Source organism: Trichosurus vulpecula, chromosome 8, assembly GCF_011100635.1.
Source record: "Trichosurus vulpecula isolate mTriVul1 chromosome 8, mTriVul1.pri, whole genome shotgun sequence".
In the NCBI taxonomy this organism is placed as follows: Eukaryota; Metazoa; Chordata; class Mammalia; order Diprotodontia; family Phalangeridae; genus Trichosurus; species Trichosurus vulpecula.
The window spans coordinates 168,778,269-168,802,043 of NC_050580.1; the positions used below are offsets into that span (position 1 = coordinate 168,778,269).

A 23,775-nucleotide genomic window follows, 5' to 3' on the forward strand; every position below is an offset into this window, starting at 1 on the left:
GCTGCTCCTGTTTATCCTGATTCTCGTCTACCAGCTGTTTAACTTTTAAATTCCAGCTCCCATCTGAGTAATGGGCAGGAATAAGGAAGTCAAGAAAAGAAAGCTATATTAGGTATTGTAGAGTAAAAGAAAATAAAAGTAGAGGCAGAACTGTGAAAGAGGTTGAAAAAAGAAAGACTATTTCTAAACCAAAAATTAAAGCTCGAAGTAGAAGCTCCTATTTTGAAACCAAAACTTCCTTCTGGCATATCCATTGTGACAGCTGGGTAACTAAATATTCCATTTTTCTTCTGAATTTATTAAGATTTGGAAAGGAAAGCAGGGATAGGCAAGAGAAAAAGATTTTTCTCTAGAACCTTCTTTTCTACCCCACGATGCTTTAAGAAATTCAATTCATCAATTTGAGACTATGTTAAGAATGTAAAAAGCACTATGTTGAATGCTGGAAATATAAGGACAAAAATGAGAATGTCCCCATCCTCAAGGAATTTATAGTTTACTTGGAAACTAGAGTTAGTTTCTAAGCTTAGTTATGTACCTTGTATTTTCTGAAAAAGTAACAACCTTGGGCAATGGGAAGAGGACAGCTGGTGGGAGGTCTATGGTAAAGGAACAACAGATCAAGAAAGGGTAATTAGGATTAGAATGGAAAGAATCCAAAAGAAAAAAATGTCAGTCATATTTCTGATACTCCTAGTATTTTTGTTTCCGGCACTTATATAACTCTTTTTCTATGAAGACAGAAACAGATTAGGATTAGACCCTTCCAGGACTGTTGGAGTACTCTGTAGTAATGTCATTAGTAGCAATAGGGAATAGAAGAAAGAACAAAGCTCTTGCCAGAGGTTGAAAGCACAACCCAAAGTGCCAGCCCCAGATGGAGAGTCAGAAGACCTTGATCCTAATTCTTGCTCTGAGTTGGTGGAACTTTGCTATGGATATAGAACAACTAGTCCCAACCTTGTCTTAAACCCTCCTTGGGTAACCTTCTGGCTTCCCCTGGCCTCCTTCCCAACTTCTCTAGCTCTAGTAGAATGAGCAATGACTTTTGCAATTGTGATACTTTCCAAAGTTCAACAAGTAGCAGATAGAGAATAGGGGTAAGACAGGATGAAGCACAATGGGAAGGTAACAAATACCAATTAAAAATGCATGTACCTTTCAGTTCTCAACCTTCTGAAGTGTACTATATACAAGTCAATAATCATGGCCATTTTAACACTCTTTTAAGAATCGTATCTTGTTATGATCAAAGTAATCTATAATTACCAAAGAAAAGTAAAAGATGCTCCTTATGTTAATTAAACTTTTTCACTCTGTGCTCTGATATAATTACAAACTTGATGACGGCACACACTCTCACAGGTTTAAAATAATCTTTTAACACCATTCTAGATGAACACCACTGGTATAAATGGTTAATACTATTCTAGGTGGTGGTAAGATTAAAATTCTTAATTTTATGCAAATTAAAAATAAGGGATTTAAGGTAGGGAACCTCAGTAGCAGATAGTCTTTTAGCTGAGAAGATTCACTTTCCCAAGATTTGTCTCAAAAGCATAAGTTACACGGCAGAGAACATCGGGAAGCATCACTTCAAGAAGCATAAAAGATAAAAAAAAATGGTCATAATGGCCACAAAAATTCATTAACAAAGGTGTGATGGAAAACTGAAAGATCTTAGATCCTACTGAGAAAAGTTACTTGGGAAAGAAGAAAAATATATTATAAATGAGAAGTGTTTCCAAACTTAGGGAAAGTTAAAGAGGCTGAGAGGCCTAGCCCAGCACCCAAAATAAAGTAAAATAAAATCTTGAACTCAGAATGAAAGAGATTCAAGTAGAAAGTTTGAGTTAAGGATATGCAAGAGAAAGGAAGAATGGTAAAAGACCACATACTAATGTTTACTCTGACGTATCTCTTGGAATGGGGATGTAGCTTTGATATAAAATAAGGCATCTTCAAAATAATATCACTTTCCATTTTTATAGTACTTACACTTTTTCAAAATCTCTTCCATTTTCTCAATTTAGCTTCTATATAATTCTTTAAGGCAGGGAGGGTAGGTACTATCTCCAACCTTTTATATGTGAATAGACTGAAGGAAAAGCATTCATTTAAGATAAAGGACTGTGTTTTGGAAAATTTCTACATTATGTTTGGTGACCAGCACAAAACACATCCACTGCCAAATCCTTAGAGAATCTATGAAGCTCTTATTACAGTGCATCTTCTATCACTGACACCACTTTAAGTTAAAACCGTGATAAATATTCAAGTTCAATCTTTTGAAATTCATTTTAGCAAAGTAACTAAACAATGGAGTGACTTACTTAGAATGTTGTAGCTTGTCCTCTATAAGTGGAAGAACAGCAGGAATCATTTCTCGAGGAAAGATCTGACTGACAATAGTAAGTGCCATACATACTTCCACCAGGTTTGTGCTCTGCAAGTCCTAGAAAGATTATTAATCAAAGAAAATTATAATTGTTGCAAATTTGGACACTCTATGGGTTAGGTTTCTAATGAAGCTTAGTTCAAAAGTCTTGTGAATTCTTTAATTTTAGTGTTTTTTCTGTTGATTGGTCTTAATTCACAATTCATTTCATGCAAGTTTACCAGCAGTTTTTACAAGGAATTTCCCATTTTATTTGCTTTAACAAAGTCAAAACATAAATTAGACTACAGACAGTTGAAAGAAAAGGAATTTGTACTTCCCTTCCAATAACAACCAAAGTAATGTCTGTTGACTAAGATTGTAGTTGATAATCTTTTTGAGTAAAAGAACTTTTTAAGGTCAAAAAAATTTGCAGACCCCTCACATGATAGCAGTTGTACAATTAGTATCTGTTGAATGAGAAATGCTAACGAAAACCTAGTATATATTCAGTAATTTTTAAATAAATTTTATGCCATTGATGAAAAAACAAATTTGACAACTTTTAAAACCTAAGTTAACAACTCAGACTATGAACTGAACTTAAATAGAAGTGGCTTAGTTAAAAAAAAAAAAAAGCTTTTTATTCCAAAGGCCTGAAAAAAAAACTTCCTATTAGAAAAAAATGAAAAACCAATATGTAACTTTCAACAGCAAATCTATGTCTTTTCAGGTTTTATAGTTTTTAGGAGCCAAATAAAGAACAGAAAGTGGTTTATCAGAATAGGTATTTGAAGGTACCTGTGTAATAATTCTCTGGCCCTCTCAGGGACTTAGGAAGGGAGATATTATACTAAGTAATTTGCTAGACCAAAGGCAAAAACTATTTTACTACTTTCTTTTCCACTCAATAATTTGTCAGACTTTGACTCACTGTATTACCTAGAACATAAACTTTTTAAAATCTATTTCTAGCATTTAGAATATTTGGAAAAAGGGTGGAAGAATTCAGAAAAAAAATTAAAATTAATGTTAAAATGGTAAGGCAGTGAGATTCCAGAGTTGTACACTGGCCTTGTCATGAATCTGTCCTTAACATTTTGATCAAGTCTAATTTCCAGACTAAACACAATGCTCACTAGAGAACTCTGATGTTTTGTTCTTTCCTAAGTCCTAAACCTAAAATGCATGGTAATTTTACACTGCAGGGGTAGTGTTTTTCCTTAGGACAATACTACATACATACTGCATGTGATATATGGGATGAGGATTTAAAGAAGTACTGTGAATTTTTTAAAGTCTATATACCTCTCCTGCCTACCTTCTGATAGATGTGTTAATGGTATTTCAAATGGCCAAAAGACAGACAGCAGGTGGAAGTAGGACAGAGATAATCCACAGGCTGGATAAAAAAAGAACTTTCATCAAAAAAGTTATATTTTACCATTAGCACTGTATGAAAGAGGAGTTGAAACAGAACTATTTACCTACTCCTGAGGTTTTACTAACCAACTCAAGTCTACCATTATGCTAGATATAGCCTGGAGGCCATCAAGCCTACCTTAATAAGAATTTTAAAATACAGCAAAATAGCTTCTCAAGTACTCAGAAGCTGACTAAAGAGCTTATAGATTTTCTAAGACCTTCTATTTTATCTCCTACTTACTGCTCATTAATATATCCATCAAAAGGTATACACAAGAAAGATACGGAGAGAAAATTCAAAACAATCAATTATGAATTAGCAGCAATTTTGAAAAAAAAAAGGTTTAGAGGGAAGAACGTGGTAGCTATGTGGTAAAATAAAAGAATTTCAATTATCCCATTATTTCTTTTCCCTATTAAAAGAGATAATAGAAAATATGCTGCCATTTCATCAGACATTACCACAAGCAGAATAATCTCCAAAATCTTTCCAGTTAAAAAAAATAGTAGACTAGTTCTTATTCCAGTCTCTAGAACAAACAAGTACTTATGAATTCCATACTAGGGATGTTGATAGTGGTGTTGTTTCTACATATTTCCTTCCAACCAATGCCCTTACTTCCACCCTTCCAATCAAAAGCAAGTGGGGATTATAGTATGGATAGAATCTAGTAACTGGCAAATAAGGACTACCCCTTCTTGCTCCACTTCTTCTAAAATTATCTTCATTCAAAAAGGCTTCAGGAGAAATCTCATGTACTTTCTGGAGATTAAAATCATAATTATATTTCCCAAACTGGCATGTATATAGTACCTTTACAACCGTATTCACAAGGAGAAGCAACAGTTCGTGGTTTTCATGTAGAAATAAAGAAACTGCCAAATAACCTACAAAAGACAATAAGAAAAAAAATCCTTTCATCACCGCTTTCCAAAAATAAATCAAAATGGTTACATAAAGCAATGTATGACAAACTTCAAGCATTAGTGATGCAAGTTGGGGGTCAAATATGAAAGAGATTGTCCATTTTTCTAAGATCCAAAGAATATTTAGTATCAAAGTGAGGTGAATGATTACAGATTCTTCCTATAATAATAGCTCACATTTACAAGGCACTTTAAGATTTACAAAACACTTGCTCACAACTTTATGAGGTGCAACAGTATTATTATCCCCATCTTACATATAAGGAAACTGAGGGCCAGTGAGGTTCAAGGATTTGTCCAAGGTCAGATGGCTAAGACACACTGGGGCTAGGACTCAAACTTGGGTTCTCTGACTACAAACCTAGTGTTCTTTCCACTACACTCTAACTAGCCTGTCTTTGACAATTATGTAGTCCACAATTATAGCATGTGTCTGAAAAGGAGGCTTAAAATTTAATGGTTTTTTCACAGGTTTCCAAAACCTTTTCGAAAAGTTTTTAAAAGTATCCAAACTTTGTAAGTCATTATGGACATTTTTTAGAAAATTTCTATACTTCCATACAAAATGAACTAGGCAAGAACTAATAAAATTTTACTGAAATTGCTGAAGGAATTGTACAGCCGCATTGTTAGGCAAGCTGCATGATGTCACTCAAATTCTTAACTTACAGAATTCAAAAATTAAACAAGCAAAACAATTCTACCAACATATTCCAAGAGGGAGCATGGTATGGTGGAAAGCAGGCTGGATTTAGAAAAAGAAGACCTCAGTTTGATTCCAGGGCCTGCTACTAAACACAAAGATATATCTTATCAAATCCCTCACGGATCAAAGAAACATAGACGTGAATTTGGAAGGAATTTGGAAGGTTGGTCATCTAACCCAAACACTCATTTTACAGATGAGGAAACTGAAGAGAGGCTAGGTGCCTCACAAGCAGCAAGTGGTAGAGCCAAGGTTCACCTGACGCCAAACTCATCACTCTTTCTACTAAACCACATTGCCATCATTCTTCATCTGTCAAATGAAGGACTTGGGCTTGATGGCCTCTAAAGGTGCCTTCCATCTCTAAATCTGTGATCCTATGAATCTGGATATCTCGCACTATTTTATTTCTGCTACTCTTCCTACATGGACTAGTTACCAGGCTGCTTCACTGCCAAGTTCCACTGACCGTCATCTTCAGTTCCCTTTCATCCCTTGTCATACTTCAGCTCTGTAGATGGAGGACCCTAAGGTTGTCTTCATGCTGTAATTATCTGGCCACTCTTAATGACTATCCCAAGGCAAAGAACAGACTTAGACATAGCAGACATCCTGATCTCATTACAAGCTGAAAGCTCTATCTACAAAATGAGCAGCATCAGCACTGAAATGAAAAAAAGAATAGCAGAGACATCATGAGCCAAGACAGAGGTGGAGACTCCAGGGATGCCAGTAACGAGGAGCAGTGGAACTACAGGAAGCAGCCAATCAGTCAATAAATGTTTATTAAGTGCCTACTATGAACCAGGTACTGTGGTAAGCACCGGGAATACAAAGAAAGGCAAAAGACAGCCTCTGCCCTCAAGGAGGTCACAATCTAATATGGAAAGACAATACATAAAAAGAAGCTGAAAAGCAAGGGGTGGAGGAGGGAGGGCACCCAGCTAAGGGCATGAAATCCTACAGCCAAGTAGGAAGTGATAAGCTGTCTTCTCTGGGTCCCCTCCTTATGGAAAAGGCTCTCTGAAGTCCACCCTCCAATCTCTCCCATCAGAGGAAGAGAGAGGCACAAGGTGCAAAGGGTACTGAGAAGGTGACAGCTCCAAGCTTGTGATTAAATCAGGCCAATAAGTGAAGCAAATGAAACCTTGATATACCTCAGCTGAGGGGAGGAGGCAATCGAATTGGGTGCTTATTATGTAACGACATGGATTATGCATTTCTTTCCATTGGTAAAGTAGACAAGAGTTAAGTGATATGGTACCTCCAGTTGTCTGTCTTTTTAGTAGCCAATGGAAATTTGTTTCTTAAGGAAAAGCACCTCAGTCACATGCCATGAAGTTATACTGAATGCCAAGAGACAGATCACAGCCAGAACTGTGCACAATAATTGTAAGTCAATCATCAACAATTATTTATCAAGTACCCACTATGTAGGGCACTGTGATGGGCAATGCAGGAAGAAGAGGCCCTGACAAATTCTGCAATATGAAGAAAGAAGACATACAAACATAGCAAGCAATATTTAAAACTTTGGAGCGGGCAGTCATCAGATTCCTCTACTTAAGATTAATTAAGTGACCCCTTCGCCATACCACTTCATTCTACCTCCCCAATCCCAGGCAACCTCTTTCACAATTTTCTATGTAAACTACAAGTCCATACTGCCACCTCTAGAGACTTTATCCTTTTTCTGATCAGTCTTAATCTTCTTCAAGCCCACTACAACCCAATCTGTCCATATGCTCACCTCAAAATCAAAATGTCCAAGACTGACTTTCACTTTAAACGTGTTCCCCCTTCTACATCACTGTTTCTAACAGTGGCACCAACATTCTTCACTTCAGGCTTCCATATTCATTTCCTTCACCTCTCATATTTAATGAGTTACTAAGTTCTGTTGGTATCTCTGCAATATCTTTCACATCCTGTCCCTCTTCTTTAGTCTCTGTGCCACCATCTTAGTAGTGATCTTCAGAAACATACAACTAGACTACAGAAATAATCTCCTAACAGTTCTTCCCACCTCCATACTCTGCCCCATCTATTATATAGTCACTTCCAGATTCATCTTCTTTATACCCAGACATGGTCATTATCTCTCCAATGCTGAAGGTTCTTCAATGATTCCCAAGTAAGTTCAAATTCTTATGCCTAGCATTCAAGGCACTCCAAAATATGGCACTACCTTCCCTTACTTGCCTTATCTCATACTACTCCCCATCAGCAACTTTATATTCTAATCAAACTTTGCCACTCTCTATCCTCCAAATACAGTTTCACACTTCTGTATTTTTGCTTCCCTATTGTTGTTCCCAACCCTCCCACCTCACAGGCAAAGAAATTGAAGCCCAGAGAATTGAAGTGATTTGGTAGTAAGTGGCAGAGACAATACTTGAAATGCCCTCCATTCCCTGTGCCAGTTGAATTCATCCTTTAGAGATGAATTCAAATGCCCTTCTTCAGAATCACAGAATCTCCAAGTTTAAAAGGCCATAGGACCACACATTTGTAGCTAGAAGGGACTCTCCAACCTTTGCCTAAAGACCACCACCAAGGTGAAACATACTATCTCCTGAAGCAGTCCAAGCCATGCTTGGATAGCTGTAACTATTAGGAAGTTTGTCCTTATATCAAGCCTAAATCTGACTCTGCAAATTTCCACTGTCCTAGTTCTGCTTTCTAGGGCCACAAGGAATAAATCTAAGCCTTTTGCCACATGACAACCCTTCAGATACCTGAAGCTGGTTATTATTTCCCCATAAGTCTTCTCTCTTCCAGGCAAAACACCCCAGTTCCTATGCTTATATGGCATGATCCTGAGGCCCTTCACCATTCTGTTCTCCTATGGATATTCTCCCACTTATCAATGTCCTTCCTCGAATAGAGCGCCCAGAACTGAACACAATACACTAGGTGTTATTTGACATGGGCAGAATACAGCAATATTATTACCTCCCTGGTCCTGCTTCTTATGCCTCTCTTATTAAAGAGTAAGAGAACGTTAACTTTTGTGGCGGCCATATCAGTTTTCTTATACTGAACTTGATTTTGTTTTAAACTAAGTGTAAGACATTCAGCCTAATTAAATTTTACCTTAGGAGATCTGGCCCAATATTCCAGCCTATCCAAACCTTTTGGATCCTGATTCTGTCATCCAACAGTAGCTATCTTTCTAACCTAACTTTATCATCTGCAAGTTTGATAACCATGGCAATATAGCTTGGTCCAACTGTTCATCAATAAAAATCTTAAACAACACAGGAATAACATTAACACAAATGTTAAACAATGTAAGTATCAGTTTCCTCCATCATAAAATGGGTATAATAATAGCACCTACCTCATACCTGGCGAAGGTCAAATGAGATAACGTATGTAAAATGCTTTCAAACTCTAAAGTGCTATGTGAATGTGAGCTGTTGTTACGCGGTCTATAAATTACAGTGTATGAAGCTCTAATAAAAACATAAACCTTGTCTGCTTTGATTCAGTGGACATGATGGCTATAAATTTAAAGATAATATTAAAATACAGAAATTTTACAAACATACCAACTCTCTTCTCTAAGAGGTTTCCTTGTTGCGCCAACTTGATAGCATGTATATAGCCAAAGGAAGATTCATACCCAAGCATTTCACAATATATAAGTCTCACCATACATTCCTTCATCAGTCTCTGAAAGAAAAAATTAAGTGTTTATACAATAGATCTTATAATGTTCTTTTATGACCAATCTACAGTAAAGTAACTTAGAATGATGGTGTCAGACACAGGACCAAGACCTATGTTATAGGATAACCATATATGTTATATGCATGTGAACTTGACTGATGATACGTTTTATTAAGGAGGTACAACAATATTAAAGTGTATAAGCTATAACTGTGACTAGCTGAATGCTGAATAACAATTTTCATTACACTAAGTCGTGTTTTTAAAACACTGAAATATTCTGGCATTAAAATAGGCACATTTATTTAAAAAAAGTATTAAAATATACTTAGTTACGGAGCCCACATGTGTGTGCGTGTGTGCAACACACGCACACACACAAAATATTGCACCCAGGTGGCTTGCCTACTACTAAGTTCTATCCTTCCAAAAAACCCTTCCCTTAATGAATATTTTAAGTTAATTTTCCTAAGCTGGCAAGCATTTAATCAATTTAACAGCTACATTTCTCACTGCAAATTAATAAAATGGTATTCTAGTTTGTCCTCCACCAAATCCTACCCCAATGTTCCATCATGGCATGATGACCCTGGGGTCTCAAAAGCTCTGCCAATAGAACACAAGCTCTTGTAGCATCTACAATGTTGGAAGGTATTAGACAGTGGCCCCTGTAATAGAATGAATCTGTTTTCCAACTTCCGAACTAGCTAATGAAAGAGAGGCACTTGGTGATTAATTCTGAGCATGGCCACCCAAAAAACAAATAAAAATGAAAAATGGTTCATGCTTGAGCAGCCCCTTTCTACTTCCATAGGGACATTGGCAGAGGGGCAGGAAAAGAGACAGAAAATGTGAATCATGGAACTTTTAGACTATCAATAAACTTTTGACAGCTGGTACTTTAAATGTAAAATACTTGACCAGTAGTCAAAGAGTAGATGTATCATTAGAGGAGCTAAAGTATATCAATCTTGACATTCTTGCTATAAATTAAAGCAGAAGGACACAGCAGCTAAATGGAAGGATAACTCACAGGCACTCCTTTGAGAGGCCAAGGAGTTGAAAGAGGTTTTATCGTATGCACAGAGGCAACAGAAAACGTTATTTCATGGGATATTTTGTCATTACATATTGTAATACTGATGATAAATACCTGCAAAAAGACCACTATAAAAATAAGCTCAGTTTATGCAAGAACGCTGGTTGCTGAGGACGAAATGGTTGAGGAATTCTAGGAATAAGAGCCTCCAAATCAAATCAACATGCATCCTGATACTTGGTAACTTCAATGCAAAAGTGGGAAAAAAGTAAGGATGGGAGAACTATCTGGGACAGCAAGGATCAGAAAGAAAGAAGGAAAGAGTCCAGAGATTGGTAGGTTATACCAAAGTTTCATGTCACCATACCATGAATACTTTCTTCAAAAAAGAAACATACATGTTGGACATGGCAAATACCCAATAATACCGTAAAGAATAAAACAGATGATATTTTAACAGGGATGAAAAGACTTGTTATTGCTGTAGGAGTTACCTTTCCTTATAGCCAAACCATCAATTCTTCTGAGGTAAGATCAGAAATTAGTTTAAAAAAAAGAAAAAGATACAGTGTACAACTGAAACAACTTAATCCTGAACTATTTAAACAAATAACTGACAATCAAGAATGGAAAACAGACAACAGAAATGACATTGACACAAACTATAATAATTTTAATCAGAAGTTTAACCAATGTAAATTAACTGCTACAAAAAGGAAACCAAGAGTTCAGAAGATGCCTTAGCACACATTTGGCTTATTGATAAATAGAGAGAAGTAGCTGCCAGAGGCACACGTGTTAAGATTATACTCATTTGCAAATACTTATAAAGAAGGATAGTAGATGATTATAAGCAGTATCATCTCATGAAGCTGGGGGGGGGGGGTGGAGACAATTTAGAGAAAGCTTGACAAAACATACAACAAAGCAAAATTATTCCAAATGCATTTAAGAAAGAAAACGGAAGCATGACAAGAAACAGAAGAAAAGTGAAAAAGATTTACAAAAAACATTTTAACAAGCTGTTCTCCTCACCAAGGATAGTGAGACTACCACACCTGGTAATCTAACAAAACAGTCCCAAATGTGCCTATAGAGGAGGAAGAAATGGCACTAAAGAGAATAAAAATGGGGAAAACAGCCAGTTTAGATATCCTGATGGTTCCCAATTGTGACAATGTTGAGGGACCAACATTCAAGGTCTCTGAAAGATACCAAATGCATGGAAAAAATGTTCAGCTTTATTAATACCAAAAAATACTAATCAAGAGAACATTATGGGAGGGCACAGGCAAGATGGGGGAGTAAAAGCAGAGATCTCCCATATTCCCCTCCAAACACTTTTAAAATAATGCCTCAAAACAAATTCTGGAGCAGCAGAACCAACAAAAAGACAGGGTAAAACAATTTTTCAGTCCAAGATAATTTGGTAGGTTGGCAGGAAAGGTCTGTCTCACTGGAGTGAGTGGAACACAGTCCAGCACAGGCCATGCCCCAGCAAGCCAGCAGCAGGCCTTGGGGATGACTGTATCAGCAGCAATGGCTTTTGGAGCTCTCAGCCCACAAAAGGTAAGGGGGTCAGAAAGGAGATTATTGGGAACCTTTTTCTAGCACTATGAGCAGTACTCTCTACTGCACTGCCAATATGAGGTTACGGATCACAGTCCCAAAGCAAGGAGGAACACTAGTACCCTAGAGTGTGCAGCCACAAGTGAACACAGTCACCCCGGTCACACACAGAACACCCTGGTCACAGTTCCAGGGTGGAAAAGAATACTTGTGGTTACTCACAGACCAAAGCACAGGCCAGGAGAACAGTGACCACACCTCTCCTTAGATCATACCATCTTGGAAGTACTAAAAACTTACAGGACCTCCCCCCCTCCCCCCGCCCAAAGTAGCTCTGCAAACAGCAGCATGAAAAACCATAAGCTTGGGACAGTGCCCCCTATACTCCAGGAGCAGAGCCCAACTTTAACATGGAGTTGAAAGTCAAGAAATAGTCTGGGAAAATGAGCAAACAACAACCACCACCAAAACAAAAACCCCTGACCACAGAAAGTTACTATGGTGACAGGGAAAGTTAAAACATAAACTCAGAAGACAACAAAGTCAAAACAGCTACATCAAATGCCTCAAAGAAAAATCTGAATTGGTCTTGAACTCAAAAAGAATTCTTGGAAGAGCTCAAAAAGGATTTTCAAAATTAAATCAGAGAGGCAGAGTAAAAATTGGGAAAAGAAATGAGACTGATGCAAGAAAATCATGGGAAAAAAAGAGTCAACAGCTTGATAAGGAGATACAAAAATTTACTGAAGAAAATAACACCTTAAAAAACAGAATAGGCCAAATGGTAAAGGAAGTACAAAAATCCACAGAAGAAAAGAACTCCTTAAAAAGTAGAATTGGCCAAATGGAAAGGGAGGTAAAAAAGAGCTCTGGGCAAATAGAACTAATGACTCCATGAGACATCAAGAAACAACAAAATCAAATAAAATGAAAAAACAGAAAATGTGAAACACCTCATTGGAAAAATAAATGACCTGGAAAATAGATAAGGAGAGATAATTTTTAAATTAACAGACTACCCAAAAGTCATGAACAAAAGAACCTAGAAATTACATTTCAAGAAATTATCAAGGAAAGCTACCCTGATATCCTAGAATCAGAGGGTAAAATAGAAATTTTAAGAATCTACTAATCACCTCCTAAAAGAGATCTCAAAATGAAAATTCCCCAGAATATTATTGCCAAATTTCAGAACTCCTAGGTCAAGGAGAAAAATATTGCAAACAGCCAGAAAGAAACCATTTCAATATCATGGAGCCACAGTCAGGATAACATAAGACAAATCTACATTAAAAGATTAGAACCCTTGGACAAAGGAGAAAAACTGAGTATAATCCTTCGGGGGGAAAAATGATATTTAATGAAGCAGAGGACTTTTAAGCATTCCTCATGCTGAACAGAAAATTTGACTTTCAAATACAAGACTCAAGAGAAGCATAAAAAAGTAAACAAGAAAGAGAACTCATAAGGGATTCAGTAAGGTTAAACTATTTACATTCCTACATGGGAAAATGATACTTGTAACTCCTAAGAACTTTATCATTATTAAGGTGGTTAGAAAGTATACATAGACAGAGGGCACAGGTGTGATTTAGCTATGATGAAATGATATCTAAAAAAATAAAATTAAGGGGTGAGAAAGAGGGATGCACTGGGAGAAGGGGTAAGGGAGAAGTAGAATGGGGTAAATTATCTCACAAAAGAGGTATAAAAGAGCTTATACAGTGGAGTGGAAATGGGGGAGTGGGAGACAACACCTGAACCTCACTCTCATTGGAATTGGCTCAGAGGGAATAACATACACACTCAGTTGAGTATAGAAATTTATCTTATCCTACAGGAAGTAAGAGGGGAAGTGGATAAGATAAAGGGGGGAAGGGGCACGCAGGAAGAGGCACTGATAGAAGGGAGGGTAGATTGGGGAAGGCTGCGGTCAGAAGCAAAACACTTTTGAGGAGGGCCAGGGCAAAAGGAGAGAGAGAAAGAGAGATAACAGGAGGAAAAAAACAGAATGGAGGGAAATATACAGTAAACACAACAATGAAAAAGTTAAGTTTCTCTGATAAAGGCCTCATTTCTCAAATATATAGAGAACTAAGTCAAATTTGTAAGAATACAAGTCATTCCCCAATTAATAAATGGTCAAAGGATATACACAGACAGTTTTCAGATGAAGAAATCAAAGTTATTCATAGTCATATGAAACAATGTTCTAGATCCTTATTGGAGAAATGCAAATTAAAATAACTCTGAGGCACCATCTCACACCTGTCAGATTGGCTAATATGACAAAAGGTAAAAACCACCTATATGTGCAAAAATATTTATAGCAGCTCTTTTTGTGGTGGCAAAAATTTGGAAATTTAGGGGATGCCCATCAATTGGGGAATGGCTGAACAAGTTGTGGTATATGACTGTGATGGAATACTAATGTGCCATTAAGAAATGGTGAGCAGGATGCTCTTAGAAAACCCTAGAAAGACTTAGATGAACTGATGCAGACTGAAGTGAGCAGAACCAAGAGAACAGTATACACAGAAACAGGGTCATAATGATGATCAACTGTGAATGACTTCGCTATTCTAAGCAATACAACAAGCCAAGACAATTACAAAGGACTTATGATGAAAAATGCTATCCATCTCCAGAGAAAGAATTGACTAAGTATGAATACAGATCAAAGCATGCCTTTTTTTTACTTTATTTTTCTTATTCTGGTCTGTGTTTTCTTTCACAACATGACTAATATAGAAATATGTTTTGTTTAACTGCAAATGTACAACCTATATCAAACTGCTTGCCTTCTCAACGAAGGGAGAAGGAAAGGAAAAAATTTGGAATTCAAAAAAAATTTTAGTGTTAAAAACTGTTTTTACTTGTAAATGGAAAAATAAAATATTTAAAAATAAAAATAAAAAGAGATCATTAACTACTAACCTATCTGCCTACTCTTCCATCTATACAATGTATTTGTGAGAGTCATTTATACATAAACCAAGGGCATCCTTGATGAAGGTATTAGTAGGGAATAACAAGGCTTTCATAAGTAACATTTTAATTGAAATATCAAGGACTTATCCCACTGCGCTTTTTTGTTATGAAAAAGCAATTGATTCCATAAAACAAAACATTGCCCTATAGGCTCTTTTATAACAAAGTATCTCCTAACCATATATCGCAATCATTCAAGATGCATAGAATAACAGATTTAGACCAAGCTCAACCACTCATTTTAGAAGATGAGGAAACTAAGACACAAAGAGGTTAAGCAACTTGTCTTCCTAACACCAAATTCAGTGCTCTATCCACTATACCACACTCCTGAGTCCTTAGAAGAGCTTACAGAAAGAACCCTGTTGAATGATCCTCTCATAATACGCATCAGAAGAAGCTAAAACAGGAAGATATGTGCTAAGAATGTCTACTTGCAAAATGCATTTGGAAGGACAAATATGGAACTTATCCAACAGTAGGTGTATCTAGGACAGACAGCATAGACAGACAACAAATTGGGCCCAGAGTTGAACAGGAGAACCAGCTGGACTGCTTCCAGGAAAACGAAAAGTTCTTTTATTAACCAAGTTTCCCATGAAAAGCAAAGGCCCCTATTTTGAATACTAACAGTCTACCTATGTTGCTATAGGAGTGAACCAAGTGGAAAGGTATATGGTGAGTGGGAACAGGCTACCACGTGTCACCAACAAGGAATTCCAAAGATGAACAGGAGCAAAAGATGTCATCAAGAAATTATCTGATAGGAAGAGCAGAGGCTGGTCACATGGAAAAAACAAGGGATGACAGTTGGACATCCAGAGTGCTCCAAAGGTACCCCTGCAATGTCTCGTACTAGTAAACACATATGTGGCTCATCTAATTAATGAACTAGATGCTACATATGGTTCTAATCTCCTAACATCACCAATCGACAGTCTCGAGTACAAGAGAACATTAAAACCTATTTGCATTAACCTTTCAAACTTACTAGTGTGGTACCAGGTGCAGAAACAGTTGCCTTCAGACTAGCCAGTTCCTGCTGAATTAATTTCTCTTCCTCCTGTAAAGATTATAAACATATTCTTATTAGATATTAATAACAATAGCTAGCATTTACATTGCAATTTAAGTAGCAAAGCCATCTAGCAAAACACATTATCTCATTTGTTCCTCACAATAACCCTCTGAGGTGGAGTACTGTTTTTATCCTCTTTTTACACATCTGAAAACTGAAGCTAACAGATTAAGTGACTTGCCCAGAGTTACACATCTAGTAAGGATCTGAGGTATCCTTAGAGCACAGGTCTTTCCAATTCTCTGTCCACAGTGCCACCTAGTGGCCTTTAAGTCACAGGATCACTTTCTTTTTAAATTCTAATGGCATAAAACAGGCTGTTGAAATTATTCCTGATCACAAATAATATTGATTAAAATGCTATTTTACAAATTAGTTATTTTTATAAATTTAAAGTTTTATGGCATTAAGACTGACCAGATTATTTGCATTCAATATGACTGAAAGCACCAAAAGTATCTAGTTCCCATGATATCACAGGGATTATATGACAACTTTACAAGCAAAGAAAGCTATGGGTCATTCACTATTATCCTTCCCCTCCTTATATTTTCACCATCAAACTCAGTAGTAGATAGCCTAAAAGTTTCATCACAAATAAACCATTCCCATCTTCACTCAAATCTCTATTAGCCCTTATGATTTGTCATCAAGCTTAAGTGAAGTTAGTAGAAAAGAAGGCAAGACAGAAAATAATGGAAGAACGCCTTTCCTTTACCTGTCTCCCCAGGTATGTTGCTACATGAATAATGAAATGCCTTGCTGAAGTTAAGGAAAGAGAAAACAATGAAAATCTAGAGTAAGAGATATTCTGTTTTAAATAAGTTTCATAAATATCATCTGCTTTCACAAATTATATCTGGATATAAATCCTCCTCTAGCACTGAATCCTCCCTTATAACAAAGAAAAACAGATAAGCAAAACCAATATACTGATCACATCTGATAGCATGTAAAATATTTACTACCTTAGTTCAGAAGGGAGGAGGTAAGTCCCCTTAATTGTCCTCTGGGACCCAAATCAGTCGTTACACTTACTCAGAGCTCTGCTTCCTTTTAGTTTTCTTTTCCATTTACATTATTGTAGTTATGTATATATTATTCTCCTCCTTGAGATCAATTCTTAAAGTCCTTCCGTTCTTACTCTGAGGATTCTTTGAATTCTTCATCCCTTTCTACACAATAATAGGCCATAATATTCGTATACTCTTCCAAAATTTGTTCAGCCATTCCCAATTGATGGGCACCCACTGTTTCCAGTTCTTTGGTATCACAGAAAGTGCAGTAATGAATATTTTAGTATTTACAGGGTCTGTCTTTCTCTCTTTGACCTCCTTCAGATACATGTCCAGCAACAGGATCTTGGGAGAAAGAGTATATATGGATTCATCACTTTAATAATTCCAAAGTGTCTTCCAGAACTGTTAAATCTGAACTTTATTAAAAATCTTAAATTTTGTCATGTCCTTTTGTTTTTACATTGCTTTTTTTTGATACATCCCCATCTCATCTCCTGCTCTACCTAATGAGCTATCTCTTATAAAAAAAATTTTTTAAGATTAAAAAACAAAGAGGAAAAAAGCAGATCAATAAAATGTTTATGAACAGTTCATTATGTCTGCAAAGAAAAGGAGATATATTTTCTCAACTCTTGATACATTGTATGTACTTTGAGGGCACGCCACAGGAATATGGGAGTGGGGAGATATTGTCAAATGGGAGAATTTTTTTTTAAAGTCCACGTATTTTACGATGACCAAGCTTGGCCCCAAAAAGTTGAGAAAATGCACTTAATTTCTCTGGGTCTCAGTTTTCTCATCTATAATCTGAAAAAATTGAACTCTGACCACCAAAGGTTACTTCCACCTCTAAAGTTAAGATGTCATGATCCTCTTGTCAGTCATGTATTTCTTGTATATCCCTTATGCCACTTGTCTATGGATCATTGCTAAAGAGACACTACAGTCTAACCATTTGTCCTTTGGGTCACCTGTAACTTTGATTCTTTGGAGGCTGAGTTGTTCTAATATTTGCACTAGAAGAATACTGGTGTTAAAAAAAATTGAGGTTTCGTGCTGTGGAAAAACTTGGGACAATTAAAAGCACTATGCAATTTTCCAAAAAGTAATCTAGCCCACACTCTTCCTCCTATTCAATCTTGGGCCCAACTCATTGTCAACCTGCCAATAGTTTTTTTTTTAATTAAAACTTTTCTTCGATTAACAAATGTGTTAATTCTCAAATGTGTTTTTCTCTCTAGCCCATCTAATTCCCTACCCCCTCAAAAATAAGTAACCCTTATAACAAATAGGCATGATCAAGCAAAACGAATTCCCACTTCAGTCACCCAACAGTGTGCATCTCATTCTGTATGTTTAGTCCATCATTATCAGGTGGTGGGTAAAATTCTTCTTCTTCAGTCCTCCAGAATCATAGCCAGTCACTGGATTCATCACAACCCTTAGGTCCTTTAAAGTTTGTTGTTTTTAAACTACAAATTGTTCTCCTGGATCTGCTCCTTCACTCTCCATAAGTTCAAATGAGGATTCCTCAGTTTCTCTGAATCTGATCTCCTCTTCAATCTTTTCTTACAGCATGATAGCATTCCATTATGTGCCTATACCATGCTTTGTTCAATTGATAGCACTCCCTTAGTTTCCAGTTCTTTGACACCAATATTATCATACATATATACACTGATTTACTAATCCAATGGACTGGCATCCAACTCTATGACCTAGCTAGATAATATACATTTTTCATTCATTTGATCCTTCCATATGGATAATAGGCCAATCTCTTTCAAATAATCATAGACCTCATTAAAGAGGTACTCTAATATTGGGGCTTGACCTAATCAGCACCATATGAGCCATAAAAGGATAGGTGCATCTTGAGGACTTCACCATCTTCAATAAACCACTGTCTCACTTGAACATTAGGTACAGTTTCTTCCACAACACCACCAAATACCTTTGGAGAGAATGTGTCTCCCTGTTTTGTGCTGTTTCCTAATACTAATCATTCAATAACTTAACACAGTTACCAAAAGTTACATGTGTAAAGGATAATGTATGCATATACAAATTCTTGCTGAAAGAAAGCCCTTAAGGTCATGTTTTGCTCTACAGTCTGCTCTTTTTTGTTAGCAACAAACGCAGAAGAATATAATATTTTCTCCACTTTGAGAGGGGTCAGAACAGAATAACATCTTATTAAACATTTGAGTAAATAGTAATTTACCACAGACATCAACTCCTTAAATAATGATTTTCAGGCATGAAACAGACTCCTTTTAATTGATGTCTTTTCTGAGGCTCCCTTTTTTATAGCTGCTATAACATTCCTTCAGTGACAGCTTTCCTTTGATATTGAAACAGCAAAATAATTTTTAGCTCATAAATGCCTGAAGGCTTAGTTCACACCTGTACAAGTTGCACTTCACACTTACCAGTCTTTCTGTATTTAGTAAATATATTATACTTGTCCACTTTCTAGCAACTTCAGAGTTGGCTGTTTCTCAGCAAATTTTAAGAATCCCCAAGATCCCTTCACTTTACTTACTTAACAAGAACTAGAAGATTTGAAAGATCCCTCAACTAAGTGCTCCACATACTATCATGTGTGACAGTATATATCCTGTCATCTCTCCCCCTGAGGCATTTTAACTGAGGCATTTTAACAGTCTAACTGATATCCTTGGTTCCTATTTTCCCCTTCACTAACCCATCTTTCACGCAGCCACCACCAAAACATTCCTAATGCAAAGGTCTGACCATGGTACTCTCCTGTTCAAAAATCTTTCTTGGTTCCCTACTTGTTACAGAATAAAAGGTATACTCTTTAATCTGGCTTTTAAGGTCCTCTGCAATTTAGCTCCAACCTACTCTTACAGAATTATTTAACATTACTCTCCACCTTCCTGCATATACTGCAGTTTCAGTGAAATGAAACCATCAACTATTCCCCAACTTTGCACTAAAATAATCATAGTTGTAATGCTTTACTGCCTACCAAATGTCCAGCAAGATATGGCCAGATGGCCAGAATTATACATTAGAAACCCACTATCTTCCATAAACTAAAAGATGACAAACCTTAATACTACAAATAAAGACCTCAAAATATCTGTGAGAATTCAAATACACTGTATTAGAACTGGCATGTCACCACACACAAAGCTGTTGTCTACAATCCCCCAGACATAACATTGATCTGGAAAAATGTAAGAATAATATTTTAATAGATGTAGCCATACTAAATACCCATAATCTCCATGCTATCTGGAATAAAAAGCTTTCAAAATATAAAGACCTAGCAGAAGAAATAATAATCACATGCAAACAGTATGAAATGAGTAACAACTTTGCTATCTTGTCTGTTACTGTATTTGTCCCAAGGCTTTCAGGCAGCCTAAAAATGAGCTTACATTCCAAAACTTTTATTCAAAATGCAAAAAAGTTACTCTAGTCACCTGCACGATGGTCCACGTAACAATGCACATAGAAGAGCAATAGCAGGATAGCAAGGACCCTTTCTATCTGAATGCTAATGAATTAAGATGATACTAAGACTATTAATAAATAATAATAGCTGGTATTTATAGTTTTTCATTTGCAAAGCATTTTGCATACATTATCTCATTTGGTACTCACAATCACACTGGAAAATCCATGTTCTATATCCATTTGGCAGCTAGGTATTGCAGTGGGTAAGCATGTTGACTTGGAATCAGGAAGACCCAAGTTCAAATTCTGCCCAGACACTTACAAGCTGTGTGACCTTGGGCAAATCACTTAATCTCTTAGAATAATTTTCCCCATCTGTAAAATGGGGATAATAATAACATCCACCTCACAGAATTATAGTGAGTCTCCAATGAGAGAACATACGTGCACATATATGCACTTTGCAAACTTCAAAGCACTCTATAAATGCTATTATATGTTGGTGCCGTTAGTTCTTTGTTTTTGGAGAAGACCAATGACATGACAAGGGTGATATTTTGACTTGCCCAGAATCAGATTTTAAGTGAGGCAGTTACACAAAGTTGTCGGCCTCATTCTCTCTTCCAGTCATATTAGTCCAGTGGCAAGACAAAAATCAATACAACTGGCAACAGCCCAGGATGCAGTAGATGACTTTGGCATCTTCGATGTCTGACCAAGTTCTAAGAACTCCACAGGACCTGCTTCAGCCACCTTGAGGGCTGTTGAAACAAACTGTTCTCATCCACCCATTCTGCATGGAGAAATCTTCACACACTTGGGGGAGACATCCCCCTAATTCACTATTGGTTACCCTCAACCTGGGTTAGCTCATCTTCAGAGACAGTTTTACCAAAGTGTGGCTGTTGCACATGCCACAAGTGAAATTACACGTTTCATATATTACACAGTATATAACAGATGTACGTTACTGTTTACATATGTGTGTATGTATTATGCTCATATGTTATTTGGTCTAGACTCATGATTTCACTGGTGTAAGGAACTCCCAAGTACCAATAAAAATTAGGCTATTCTCCAATTTAGTCTTGGAATTTCATGGAGCATTGAGAGGCTAAGTGATTTATCCAGGGTCACAGGGCTGATATATATTTGAGACAGTACTCGAACCCAGGTCTTCCTGAGTGGAAATCCACTCCATCCACTATGCCACAATACAAATCTCTCCTCTTTTTCAGATTCCTAAAGGTTCCCTGCTCTCATCTCTCCTAATGAGATCTTTATAAGATACCACCTCCACTGAGAAGCCTCCTATATAGCCTCCTCCCAAATGAAAACAACCTCTTCCTCCTCAGACTCTCCCAGATCACTCGGCTTCACTCCTTAGCCCTTTTATCAGAAGCCATCCTGTGTCTAGGGGTTAAAGGGATGAAGAACACTAGACTTAAGATTCAAAGAGATCTGAGTTCAAAAGCTGCCTCAAGCTCTATTTGCAAGTCACTTGATCTTTCTCAGCCTCAGTTCAATTCAATAAACATTTACTACACGCTTACTATATGCCAGGAACTGTGCCAAGCCCTAAGGACACAAATTTGCGGGGGGGGGGGGGGGGGGGGGGGTGAGTCCTTGCCTTCAAGGAGCTTAAGATATAATGAGAGAAGACAACAAACACAAGGACGCTGAAATGTTAGGGGAAGTGAGGAATTGGGAATAAACATTCCTCAAAAACCTCAGTTTCCTCATCTGTAAAAATGGAGATAAAAGCACCTATTGTTGGGAGGATCAATGAGATGACATACCTAAAATTCCTTGCAAACCTTAAAGTGGTATATACATGACAGCTATTATTATCAATAACCATTGCTCTGTAAGTCACACACACACACACACACACACACACAATCTCCAGAAGACCTTACGCCCTTTTAGGGCAGGCATTTTGACATTTTTTCAGCTTTGGGGACCCTTAATAAACATTGATCAAACTGAATTGGTCCCTGGCAGCTCAGGTGAGAAGACTCCTACTTCAAGAGTGAACGTGGGTCAGTCGGTCACTAGCAGTCACGGAGACCCGAGTGCAAATTCTTTCTCAAGCCCTTACAATCTGCAAATCACACGATCTTTCTCAGCCTCGGTTCAATTTAATTGAATTAACACTTATTAAGCATCTACTAAGTACTAAGCGCTGGGGATGCAAACAAAGGCCAAAAAACCCAAATCTAATACTCCCTGCTCTGAGTGAGCTCAGCGTCTAAAGTCGCTCAAGTAAAGGCAAAACCTGTGGCAGGAAAACCCCAGGGGAGGCCGAGGAGGGGCCCCGCACGTTTCAGGCACTAGCCTGGAGAAAGTCTCCTGAGCACCCCCCCCCCACCCGAATCAAAGCCGGGGGCCGCCATCCCCAGCCCAGGGAGCAGCAGGAGCGCCCCACCCCCACGAGCCGTCAGGGGATCCCGGGGGCCGGGCTAAGGTGGGGCGATCCAGGCTGAGGGGCCACCCCAAGGAGGCACCGGCTGAGGAGGGGGGGCCTTGGCCGACGAGCGATCCCGGAGGCGCCCTAGGTGGGGAGGGGCTTCCGGAGGTGGAGGACCTGTCGCGGGGGGGGTGGTCTCCGGGGGATCCTGCCCGGCTGAGAGGGGTTTGGCTGAGGGGGGAGCCCGGGGAGCCGCCCCCTCGCCCCGCCTCCCTCCGCGGCCACTTACGTGCTTGGACGTGAGCGCGGTGATGCTGCGGATGAGGCTGCCCAGCCGGGAGGACACGGACACTCGGGGCACCCCGGAGCCGCTGGCCGCCTGGTGCTGCAGAAAGAGCCCAGGCAGCGCCGTCAGGGTCTTCTCCACTATATCGCTCATCGCAGCCCCCCGGCTTCCTTCCTCATCCCGGAAGGCCCAGCGTGCCCCGGGCCTGGCACGCACTTCCTGTTTATTTGAAGAAGAAAACTTTATTCGGGCCTTCAAAGTGAGCATGAACATTGTCGCGTGGCCGCCACCGGGAGGCGCTAGAGTCTAGGGAAAAATTCCCACGGGGCCTAATTTACGAGTTTGCGAAAACTGTGAACTTTGAGATTTCTACGAAGCATGTGTGCCCTGGGAACTGCTACTCAGGCCTCCCGGGAAAACCTCCATAAAAACCATCCCACTCAATCCCACCCCCCAAACCCCCAGCACTCCACCAGAATAATAACACTTAGTGCTTTAAGGTTTGCTTTACCTACATTATCTCTTTTGAGCCTGTAAAAAGTGAGATGTGTCACAGATATGATCATTCCCATTTTACAGATGAGAGGACTGAGGCTATGAGAGGGTTAAATGCTTTATCCAGGGTCCGCATTCAAACGCAGGTATTCTTAGCACCACATAGGCACGTTTACTCTTCGTGCTTCATTTCTGTCTTCGCTTATTCCCCTGATTCCTAAAGCCCACATCCATACCTACAATGCACTAGCTCCCCTGGGTTGCCCTTCACTGGAATTTGGAAGTGTACATTTCTGTGCCATACTTAAGAGGACCTTTCAGGGTATGTGTTATATCATCCTATCAGAGG

At 38.2% G+C, this 23,775-nt stretch overlaps 1 protein-coding gene across 1 annotated transcript in view; it reads right to left on the minus strand.

Annotated features, from left to right (window-relative positions):
• Positions 1-23,084, minus strand: part of AP4E1 (adaptor related protein complex 4 subunit epsilon 1) — a 78,832-nt gene extending 55,748 nt beyond the window's left edge. The window contains exons 1-5 of the mRNA XM_036735443.1: positions 22,935-23,084; positions 15,701-15,772; positions 8,990-9,113; positions 4,617-4,690; positions 2,334-2,455 (exon numbers count right to left, since the gene is read on the minus strand). Of these exons, the coding sequence (XP_036591338.1) occupies positions 2,334-2,455; positions 4,617-4,690; positions 8,990-9,113; positions 15,701-15,772; positions 22,935-23,084 (542 nt within the window). The remainder of the gene's footprint in view (positions 1-2,333; positions 2,456-4,616; positions 4,691-8,989; positions 9,114-15,700; positions 15,773-22,934) is intronic.
• Positions 23,085-23,775: the final 691 nt, after the last annotated feature.